The 12,254-nt window shown below is 36.8% G+C and overlaps 1 protein-coding gene across 1 annotated transcript in view; it reads left to right on the top strand.

Annotated features, from left to right (window-relative positions):
• The window catches only part of LOC150022148 (sodium channel protein type 2 subunit alpha), a 112,988-nt gene that overhangs the window by 79,469 nt on the left and 21,265 nt on the right, over positions 1–12,254 (top strand). The window contains exons 18-20 of the mRNA XM_090280407.1: positions 763–883; positions 7,332–7,486; positions 9,113–9,286. Of these exons, the coding sequence (XP_090136533.1) occupies positions 763–883; positions 7,332–7,486; positions 9,113–9,286 (450 nt within the window). The remainder of the gene's footprint in view (positions 1–762; positions 884–7,331; positions 7,487–9,112; positions 9,287–12,254) is intronic.

Genomic DNA, 12,254 nt, shown 5'->3' on the forward strand with positions numbered 1-12,254 from the left:
GTTTAAAGCAACTTATTTCTAGTTTATTTTTTCTTTTGGTGGTATTTGATTTAACCAAAAGGAAAACAAAACAACAACCAAAGATTTATTTCTGCCTGTATTAACAAAACAGGTAAGAGTGCCAGAGTAACAAGTAGTTTACAAATGCACAATGAAACACAGGAGTGCATTGGCCAAAGAGAATGCAAAATATCAGCTCTTGCTATAAAGCTAACAATGTGCTGCTCTTTTCAGAATTAGAAAATTATAGAATATATTTAATAACCGGAGTTGTATGTTTTCATGTCAATGAAAAGTGGATAAATTTAGATTGTTGCTGTTTATGTGCACTTGAACAAATCTTTTCTGCATTTGACATGAAAATACACTTGTGCGGCTTTTGTTGGTTGGGTCACAATTTTAGAATAAAACACACTATGCCATTTGCAAACTAATTTACAAAAGCAAGATCACAGATAACCATAAAATGGGTAGCTTACATAAGCTCTCTGAAGCATTTTATTTCAGAATCTCTAACATGGGCTTACTCAAAAATTATTTATGTTGTTAGGACCATATTTTTAAAGAAAAATATGCTGTGGTGCTGTATCTAATCTTGTGACCCCCCACCTCTACTAAAGCGGACTGGCATTATGTTTAAGACATTCTTAAATTACAGATCAAGGAAATGCATCCTGAAGACTTGAGGGCAAGCCTTTTGAATTTTTATATCATAGATTAAAGAAAATATTTTAAAAGCTTTTCTGTGAAATTGATTTCCAGAAGCTAAATGCAACTAGTTCATCTGAAGGCAGCACAGTTGACATAGGAGCTCCCGCAGAGGGAGAACAGCCTGAGGTTGAACCTGAAGAATCCCTGGAACCTGAAGCATGTTTTACAGAAGGTAAGATAAACAATGCATTTGTGTTCATTAGACTTCTCTTAGCTGTCCATCTGTTCTCTGTTCCTGCCTCTTTTAAATCATCTATGTCTAACCACTGTTAATTTGTTTGTTTTACTTTTTCTATATCAAAATAAAGATGATTTTTTAGAAAAGTAAGATTTAATTTATGTAATCATATATTCTTAGTTTTGTGGATCCTGTTCAACTCTAAGAAATGCTGCTCTCTGGGTTTTTTGGCAGCCTTCTAGAATACCTAATAGAAGAAAAAACCAAGTCAAATCATACCTATAAAATTATACCTATCTCTCTTTAGCTTTAAAAAAATAAAAGAAAAATGTAAATGTCAAAGAGGTGGTTTATAGTTTACTGTTTTATCAGATTATAATGATTGCTAACTGATAAAGGTGCATTTAAAATTGTCCCTAAATAAATTGAACAATAAAATTTTAAAAATGATAAAAAAATAAATATGTATTCATAAATGAAAAAATTTTCCTAGTTACCTGTACTTTTTAAGCTCAAAAGTTTTTATCAGTTTTAGAGTATAATAGGTAATTAAATGCCCAAATATATTATGAGTTAGTATATATCACATAATATGGGGCACACACCATACCACTGGAGTAATCGAAGAGGATTTTATGAAGAAAGCTAAAAGTAGGTTGAGGTATGGATCAGCTATCTCTGGAACAATAATGCTATATGTCAAATCTCCCAAAACTTCTTAACATATAAAACAAACATATATGGTTGCTCATAAGTCGACACCCAGCTGGCTAGTTTTGCTGATAATGGTTGGCCTCTCTCACAAATTTGACCTCTTGGATGAGAGAATTAAGGTGACTGCTCCATCTTGCTCTTATCTCATCCTCCGCACACTGGCCTGAGGTTGTTCTCATGGTGAAGGCAAATAGGCAAGAGAGGAAGCCTAAATGCTAAGGACCTGTCAAGCTTCCACTAGTGTCAGGTTTGCTCCTGTCCTGTTCACCTGGCCAGTCCAGATTCAGCATGCGGACATACTACGAATGATGCAAAGGGACACACAAAAAGTAGTGCAAAACCAAGGTATGAAATTCTTTACATTTTTGATATAAACCACTATTGCAGACACAGAGACATTTCTTTAAAACCCTAGGAATCACTTCATTTTATCTCATTTTTTAGTTATTAAACAGCTATTTAATAATTCATACTATATTTTAATCCCAAATTCAATGTAATATAGTACTTGCTGAAATGAAAATTTATTTTAATAATAATGAGTGCCTCAAATTGTTACTAGTTTATTAAAACTAATTCTAAAAATGTTTCAATTAGGTGATAGATGTTTATCTTATGAATTTTAAAACTGTTTTAACAGAAACTTTAAGCTACTTTTTTAAATGCAATTTATACAGATATTAGAAATCACAGTTGATGTCCATAGAGTCTTTCAAGGTTATTACAGAAGATTCTGTTGCATACATGTACTAATTTTGTACTTAAATGAATTGAAGGAAATAAATATTTATATATTAATTATTAATTTTTAAATAATTTCAGAAGGAGAGCTATTTGTTCAGCATAAATAATGAGAGAAGCCAATTTTTTCTTATTTCCTTCAAACAATCTGTGTACATTTCAGTGAAATTACTCGATTATGAAAAATTTGACTTCAAAAAACATTCAAGTGATAAATCACAAAACCTATTTCTTATTTTTCTCCATTTTATTTTATTTTATTATTATTTTTAATGTTTTTTTGATTATGCTGTTACAGTTGTCCCAATTTCTTTTCCCTCTGCTCCCCTCCACCCAATGACCCACCTCCCTATAGCTGTCCCCCACCCCTTAGTCCATGCCCATTGGTTGTGCATATAGTTCTTCTCAACATCTTCCTGTCTACTCCACTCCATCCTATTATGCTTCTTAATTCCTGTACCATCTCCCTCCCTTTCCCCCATTGCCCCTCCCCGCTGACCTCCCCCAAATATGTTCCCCATACCCATAATTCTTTTTCCACTCTCGTTGCCTACTTAGTTTGCTTTTGTTTTGATTCCCTAGCTTCTGTTGTTGGTTGTTGTGATACAGTTTTCACTTTTATGTTCATAGTTTTGATCCTCCTCCTTCTAAACAAGTCCCTTTAACATCTCATATAACAGTGGTTTGGATTTGATGAACTCCTTCAGTTTTACTTTGTCCTGGAAGCACTTTCTCTGCCCTTCTATTCTGAATGACAGCTTCGCTGGATAAAGTAATTGCGGTTGTAGGTTTTTGATTTTCATTACTTTGAATATTTCTTGCCAGTTTCTTCTTGCCTGCAGAGTCTTATTTGAGAAATCAGCTGATAGTCTAATTGGGACCCCTTTGTGCATAATTCTCTTCTTCTCTCTTGCTGCTTTTAATATTCTCTCTTTATCTTTGATTTTTAAGTATATTTTATTGATTATATTGTTACAATAGTTTCAATTTTTTCCCCTTTGCTCCCCTCCACCCAGCACCCCCTCCCCCAACAATCTCCTCCCAAGTCCATGCCCATGGGTCGTACATATAAGCTCTCCTGCCTTACCCTTTCATATATTCTTCTTCTTTTTTTAAAAATAATTAATTTATTAATTAATTATTTTAACAATAAAAAGTAACAATCCCTCCCTCTCAGACTTAAGACCTTTTATAATCTTATAAAGGACAATGGGCGAAGGTCTCGAGCTCCTCTAGCTGCTTCAAGCTGGACATGGTCATCGTCCTACCTACCCTTGGGTCCAGAAATCCCTAATAAGAGTAGGGGTGTGGAGGGGAGGGTGGCCTTCCCACATGGGGAAGGATCGTGCAGACTCCAGGTCAGTTGGCTGTCCCTGGACAGCGGCATGCTTGATTTAACAGGCTGGCATCCTTGTTGTATTCTGGAAGCAACAGATTTGGCAACATGGTTAAAGGACATCATTCAATCCATAACCACTAGATGACAAAAGACAGGTATTAATTTTTCAATGTCCCACATTAGGGAAAAGAAGAGCTTCTTTGGAGGAAGGTGTGCCAGGTACATCTCACCTGTGCAAAACCCTTTTGCCCATTATACTTGACATTTTGATTATAATGTGTCTTGGTGTGGTTCTCCCTGGGTCCAGTTTATTTGGAACTCTCTGTGCTTCCTGGACCTGTAAGTCTATTTCCTTCCCCAAGTTAAGGAAGTTCTGATTCATTATATTTTCACATAATTTTTTAGTTTCTAGTTCTTCTTCTTCACCTTCAGGCAAGCCTATAATTTGGATGTTCACTCTCTTATAGTTGTCCCGTAGGTTTCTGAGCTTCTCCTCATTTTCCCCACTTTTTGTTTCCTCTTTCTGCACTGGTTGACTGTTCCTTCCCTATGTTTTGATTTGTTGATTTGATCCCTGGTTTTCCTTCCCTTACCACTTGTTTTGTATGTGTTTTCATTCATTTCAGCAGGACTAGCCTTCATTCCTTCCCTGTCTTGATTAAGTCCAGCTGTTAGTTCTGTAAGCTGTCTTATAACTATAGCTCTGAATTGAGCCTCAGAAAGATTATCTATCTATTCGTCTGTTAATTCATGTATTTGCTTTCTGGTCAGCTGTGTGATTGGTATCTATCATTATCCCTGCCATCCTGGCAGGTTTGTTTACTTTTCCTTCTTGGGCAGGGCTGTCACACCTCCTACTCTATAGGGGGCAGAACCCCGTGCACTCATCACTACTGGGCAATCCTTCTCACCACACTGTGGTGCTTTGTGTGGGGGCAGGGGTCCGTGATGAATTCCTGCCATTCACTCCCTGCTGAGAGACTGGGAGCCTCCTCCTCCATTCCCATGCCCTCTGGGCCTCACAGTCCAAGGCAATGGGGGTCTGCCTTCCCCAGCATTGGAATCGTGAGCTGATGGGTCTAGACTGCAGTCGGCGGTGCTCCCAGGCAGTTCTCGCCTCCCCTTAAATACAGGTGTCTGTGCTTATCGTAGTCCCACCGCTCTTCGCTGCAGTTGCCACTGGCAGCACAGCTTGATCTCTCCACCCCAGCATTGCCTCTCCTACCCGTCTGGATGAGCACCACTTCTTTATAATTTCATATGTTGGACTTCCATGTTGCTTTATTTTCTGGAACTTCTGGTTATTTCTGGTTTTGCAGTAGTTGTAGTCCTTCTTAGTTGTGGAGGGAGATGGAGCGACTCAGTCTAGGCCTCCATCTTGGCCAGAAGTCTCAGTTCTACAAAACCTATTTTTGTGGTATTAGTTATTACTCTTTCCCAGACAATTAGCTTACTTTAGGGTGACAATATATGCATAATAATAATTATGATGCTAAAAACATTTATCTTTTATGAAGTTAAAAAAATTTAAGAATGAAATATTACCAACAAACATTTTAGATAATAATAATGAATGATACATAGCTATCCACCAATCAACTTTAACAACTTGAAAATTTTTGTCTTATTTGCTTCAGAGTCTTTATTTAAGAATAAAACAGATGCAGCTTAGGTCCTTTTGTACCCTTTCCTTTCTTCCACCTCAGAGATCTCAATATTTTGGCATTTACTATTCTCACTAGCACTGGTCCTTTTTTGGTTAAAGAGTAATTTTTCATCTCATATCCTCTTTAGGGGAAAAATTAAATACAATTTTATTTAATTAATTACAATGAATATTTTCAGGGCATGTAATTCTTCTTAATCTTTTGGGAAACAGCTATGGTAAAGGGTCTTGCCCTGAAAGAAACAACGAATATGCCCTATATCTCTCAGATGATAAACTAATAACATTTAATAGCACTTCATTAAGTTTCAATGAAACAAAAAGATAGGATCTGGCTGGTTAGTTTATAAAGTAGCATCTGATAAATATCTATGCAATAAAATATTATGCTCCTTGAAGATGAGGTATCCATTTCTTATTCCTTGAACAAGAGCCCTCTGTCATGGTTAAAACCTTATGTCCTGACTCCTCTTTCCCCCACACACCAGAGCCACTTCAGTGTGTGGCCAGTTCCTGTCAACTCAGCTGTACCTTTTGATTCCTGACCACTGTCACCACCATTACCCTTGGTTTAATTTTCATGCTCAATTGACAGTATCTCACAGACCCTTAATTCCTTTCCCATCTTCTATCTACACAATTTTTAAAATAGGTATGGATAATTCTAAATCAGTGTTCTTATCAGGTAAATCTTCATAACTCCCACCTCCACAAAAAAAAAATCCTTTAAATATTTTCAGCACATAAAATTTGAATTTTCTAACTGATTCATTCAGGTCATTTCTTCAGATTGGCTTTAAGTGTGTTTTCTAGTCTTGACTCCTTATTCTCTCCATCATGCAACTTCCAGACTTCTGTCTCACCAAGTTTTACTTGGATCATTGTTTCTGCATTCTTTTAAAGCTGCATGTACTAGTACACATCCTTTGAAGTCTAGTCTTAAATCCATTACTTCCGTAAAGTTCAATGTCAGAAGTTTAATTTCTGCCAATGAACTCTCACAATACCTTATTTATTTTGTGATAATTATTGCTTTTTATAACTACAGAATCTGTGAGCAGATCTCCACTGCTTAAAATGCACACTTTTGTCCTGGCCAGGTGTCTCATTAGTTAGAGCATCATCCTGTATACCAAAAGGTTGTGGGTCCAATTCCCAGTCGAGATGCATATAGGAGGCAATTGATCGATGTTACTCACTTCAATAATTCTCTCTTTCTCTCTGTTTCTGTCTCCCTTCATCCCTCCCTCTCTAAAATCAATGAACATGTCCTTGGGTAAGGATTTTAAATAAATAAATAAATAAAATGCAATTTTTTATAGCAAGGCTGTGTTTTACAAATTCTAGTATTATAATTTGTGCAGTATAATTCCTTGAATACAGCAAGTATTCAATAAATATTTGTTGACAAGCAAGCCTTTGATCTAGCAGTCCACAGATTACACGAAGGTGTTTATTACATTGTTGCTAATAGTAACCAGACTTAAAGCAACATAATTATTCAATAATAGTGGAATGGTTATATGAATCCTGGCTAAGTCTGGAAATCTTACTTAGAGGTATTGTGAAACCTTTTATATTCTATGTATATAGAATAAAAAAAAAAAGAAAATGCTTGTATTATACCATTAAGTGAACTAATTATAATTTAAATATACATAATATCCATATATAAATAGAATCATACTCATAGATAAGAAAGGATGGACATACCAGCTTTTGGTGATTTCAGTTTCTCTGTCTTCCTATATTTTTATAATGTAATATAATCCATTGTAATAGTCCCATAAACATTAAAAAATGTAGAATGAATGGTTTAAAAACCATATAAATGATTTCTGTTTCTATAAGTGGAAACCATCTTAAAAAATGAAGTCATTTACAAGGTATCAGATAATAAATAATGTAGATGAATCTCCCACCAACACAAATGTGCATAATCAAAGAATGTTTTCTTTTTTATTTACTTTGACCTATTTTAGACTGTGTACGGAAGTTTAAGTGTTGTCAGATAAGCATAGAAGAAGGCAAAGGAAAACTCTGGTGGAACTTGAGAAAAACTTGCTATAAAATAGTGGAGCATAACTGGTTCGAAACCTTCATTGTCTTCATGATTCTGCTTAGCAGTGGTGCGCTGGTAGGTGACATATGATCTGCTCCTTTCCCTTTCCCTTTCTTTTCCCCTCAGTGAACCTCCTATCACATGTTTTCACCATAAGTTGTTGGTGAAGCTGAGAGACATTGAGTAATATTTTTAGCACAGTTGTGAGAGGCTCACTAAATTTATTTTTCTGGAGTAGGCCTCAGATTGAATCAAACTCATAACAGTATGGTTTTGTATATTCAAAGAAGGATCTTTTAGACTTTCAGTCAACAGACTCAGTTCTTATTAAGAATGACTATGTAGGCATGATATGGGATTATTAGCTAAATATCAAACTTCTTAACATTAACTCCATTGCTCTAGGGAACTCACCTGTTTTTGTTCATGCTAACTCACTAGTGCGAAACATACTGAATGATAAACAGTAGATTAACATAATTGCTTTCTGGTAGCAAAGTGAAAGCATTACAGACTTACTTTATGTGTGACTTCATTCAGTGGAATGGTCAATTTGGTCAAAATATTAATTAATACAACAAAAACAATGTAACCATTTTTCCCATTTGGTGATACAAGCATGGTGGCATTTCTTTTATTTTTTTAAATCAGTCAGTAGTGTTTGATGAATTGATTTTAGTATGAGAATATGGCATTGTATATGTAGGCCTCTAAACTCACCTATGATTTGACTGAGAATCCTGCATCCTGGCATGTATTCAGAACAAAGTGGGTCAGCGCTATGTTTTTAAGATAAGTAAAAAGGCAACTGAGAATTCTCATTAGTGACTAGTTTCCTTGTAGTAGTAGCTCTTGGTTGTCAAGTACACCCAGGCAAAGCTCACAGAAGTACATCAACAGCTAGCACAATGGCTTCTGAGCGGCTTCCACCTTCAGGTATAAATTGAGCTAAAAAGCCTTTAGACCCTTGCGCTAAGCTGTAGTCACAAGTCTAGATCTCCCTTTTCTTCAGAAAAGAAAATTTTACTTTATTCTTAATCCAGACACCAGGTTACCTTCATAGTTGTTCCTATAAAAGGATGGAGTTATATAAGCACTATTTTCATTCCAGAAATCCCAGGGACTCTTGTAAATGAGTCCCCCAACTCTTTCTGAAGAGTTCTGCAAAGTGAAGGCAGAGGGAACTTCTAGGCATGCCCCAAGTGTGTGTGTGTGTGTGTGTGTGTGTGTGTGTGTGTGTGTGTGAGAGAGAGAGAGAGAGAGAGAGAGAGAGAGAGAGAGAGAGAGAGAGAGAGAGAGAGAAAGAGAGGCTATAATCCAGTTTCCTTCCAGGCTAAAGGGGCTCCTTGCTTTCTTTACATTTGCAATAGTGAAAGGATTGAGAGGGTACATTCCAGTAACTCTGCACCAAATGAAGTAGGTCTACTTGTAGTGGTTCTCTGTTACAAAGAGAAGCAGCTAGCCATCAAAATTTTTAAGCTTTTATGAGGTGCCCTAATACAAAAATTTTGATGTTACTAAAATGCCCAGTCAGCAGTCATTTGCATGGAGATAGTAATATAGCAAAATGCAGCTATGAGAAACACATAGGCTTCCAGCCTTAGGCAACTGAGAAGAGGCTTGCAGCATGTTTTTTCTAATAAGCTATCAGTTAGAGACAGCTTATGACAATGAACTTAAACAATATTGTTTTACTTACAGGCCTTTGAAGATATATACATTGAGCAGCGAAAAACCATCAAGACTATGTTAGAATATGCCGACAAAGTTTTCACTTATATATTTATCCTGGAAATGCTTCTCAAGTGGGTTGCATACGGTTTTCAAATGTATTTTACCAATGCCTGGTGCTGGCTAGATTTTCTGATTGTGGATGTGAGTATTCTCCACTTTCTTGTTTCATCCCATTGGCATGTGATGATGCGTGTCAGTCCTCACAATGGTGCCTGGGATATATATGCAGGCACTCCACAAACACTGTCTGCAGGGGCCCAAACATAAATGACAATCCCCATTTTGCCAATGATTAAAAGTTCCAAAAAGTTTTTTGCCAGTTTAAATCCATATACTTTCATAGATGAAATAGTCAAATGCTGTGTTATTTTAATTATTGATTTAGTTTCAAATTAATATTTACATTCCCAAGTTATAGAAATATGTTGATGTAGAAGGGATGGGGAAGGGAACAACTGATGCTCACGATCTGTACAGAGGAAGAGAATGCTGGAATTTTCAGGAAAGCACAGTTTGTTTAATAGTGCATTGTAAAGGTAACATTCTGTTGATTTTAATTTCTTAGCCCTGGCTGCTGTGGCTCAGTGGATTGAGCATTGGCCTGCAAGCCAAGTGTCACTGGTTCGATTCCCAGTCAGGGCACATGATTAGGTTGCACATCAGGTCCCCAGCTGGGGGCACGAGTGAGAGCCAACCACACAGTGATGTCTCTCTCCCTCTCTTTCTCCTTTTGCCTCTCTCTAAAAATAAATAAATAAACAAACAAATAAATAAATATTTTTTTAATTTAAAAAATAATAATTCCTTGAAAATTAAAGACATTTTAACAAATAAAATATATATCATGTTAGCAAAAGAGAAAAATGGACAGTTTTGGGAGAAAATTACTTTTTGCAGTTTCAAATGAAATAAATATCAACTTCTAATCCAGTATGAGCTTTTTAATCACCAAACAGAAGGGGAAAAAATGTATGAGACAATGAGAGTTTTTTGTATTAAGAGAGAAAAATATCTTTTCTATTTTTTTCCTAATCTGCCTGAAGCAAATTTACTATTAAATTTAACATATCAAGTTACACGTAGAGAGGCTTTTGGTCAAGATTGAGACTTAGGTAAACACACTTCACATCTTCATGCAACCTTAGAGAGAAATACAGTCAAATCTCAAAACTAATAACACCCAGAACCATCAGAAAATCATGCTGTATGGAAGTCTGACAAAAAAAGATTTAGAGAAGACACATTCATTGAGATTGGTAGGAGGCTGGAGTCACAGAGATGAACAGAGAGGTAGTTTGGTGTGGAAAGGTGATGGCAGGATGGGCAGAAGAAATACCTTAGGAGAAAGTGATCCCAGCCCCAGGTCAGACCACACAGTCCAGAGTTCCAGCACCAGCAAGACAGACCCCCATTACCACTGGCTGTAAAAATCAGTGGGAGTTGTGGTGATGGAAGAAACTGCTGGATTTTCACCACTTAAAGGCTCAGCAGGTCTTAGAATGTATGCATACCCACCCACTCCAGGATTTACCACCAAGGCAGCAGTTGGAAGGGTGCCAGTCACACATGGGAAGGGGGTGAAGTGACTGGAAGTGGGGCTTGCACCAAGCAAAATGCCAGAAGCCAGTCAGCAGCACTGTACCCTCTCTGGGCCCTCACCACACAGCTACAAAGTAGTGAAGCAGGTTGCCCTTCCCTGGCAATTACCTAAGGCTCTGCCCCACACAATTTACTGGTGCCTTTTCTACATAGGCCATGCTACTAAGATGCAGTAAAAGCAGCTCTACCTAATACACAGAAACAAACACAGGGAGGCTGCTAAACAGAGGAGACAAAGAAATATGGCACAATCAAAGAACAGAACAAAACCCCAGAAAAAGAACTAAGTGAAATGGAGGTAGCCAACCTATAAGATGCAGAGTTCAAAACACTGGTTATCAGTATGCTCAGAGAACTACTTAAATATGGCAAAAAAATAAAAATGAAGAAATAAAGCTTACACTAAGTGAAATAAAGAATAACCCACAAGAAACCAAAATAGAAGGAAAGGAAGCCAGGATTCAAACCAACAATTTGGAACATAAAGAAGAGATAAACATTCAACCAGAACAAAAAGAGGAAACAAGAATTCAAAAAAATGAGGAGAGAATAAGAAGACTCTGGGATATCTCCAAAAGTGCCAACATCTGAATCAAGGGATGCCAGAAGGAGAAGAGAAAGAGCAAGAAATTGAAAGCATATTTGAAAACATAATGAAAGAAAAACTTCCCTAATTTGGCAAAGGAAATAGACATACAGTCCAGGAAGCACAGAGAGTCCCAAACAAGATGAATCCAAAGAGGACCACATCAAGACACATTATAATTAAAATGCCAAAGGTTAAAGATAAAGAGAGAATCTTAAAAGCAGCAAGAGAAAAGTAGAGAGTTACCTACAAAGGGGTTCCCATGAGACTATCAGCTGATTTCTCAAAGGAAACTTTGCAGGCAAGAAGGGACTGGCAAAAAGTATTCAAAGTGATAAAAATCTAGGACCTACAACCTAGAGTACTATATCCAGCAAAGCTATCATTTAGAATGGAAAGGCAGATAAAGTACTTTCCAGACAAGGTAAAGTGCTTCCCAGGCAAGGTAAAGCTAAAGAAGTTGATCATCACCAAGCCATTATTACAGGAAATATTAAAGGGATTTATTTAAGAAAAAGAAGGTCAAAACCATGAGCATTAAAAAGGCAACAAATTCACAACTATCAACAACTGAATCCAAAAAACAAACAAACAAATAAGCAAAAAACCAGAACAGAAATGGAATCATAGATATGGAGATCATTTGAAGGGTTATTAGCTGGGAGGGAGAAGGGAGAGGATAGGGAAATGGTGCTGGGATTAAGAAGCATAATTGGCAGGAACAAAATAAATGGGGAGATGTTAAGAATAATATAGGAAATGGGCAAGCCAAAGGACTTATCTGTATGACCCATGGACATGAACTATAGGGTGGATTGCTGAAGGGAAGGGGGTACTGGGCAGAGAAATGCAAAGGGGGAAAAAATTGGGACAACTGTAGTAGCATAATCAATAAGACACCAGAAAGTGCATTAGATCAAAATT

The sequence above is a fragment of the Furipterus horrens genome, unplaced genomic scaffold (assembly GCF_987537825.1).
Source record: "Furipterus horrens unplaced genomic scaffold, mFurHor1.1.pri manual_scaffold_1, whole genome shotgun sequence".
Taxonomy (NCBI): domain Eukaryota; kingdom Metazoa; phylum Chordata; class Mammalia; order Chiroptera; family Furipteridae; genus Furipterus; species Furipterus horrens.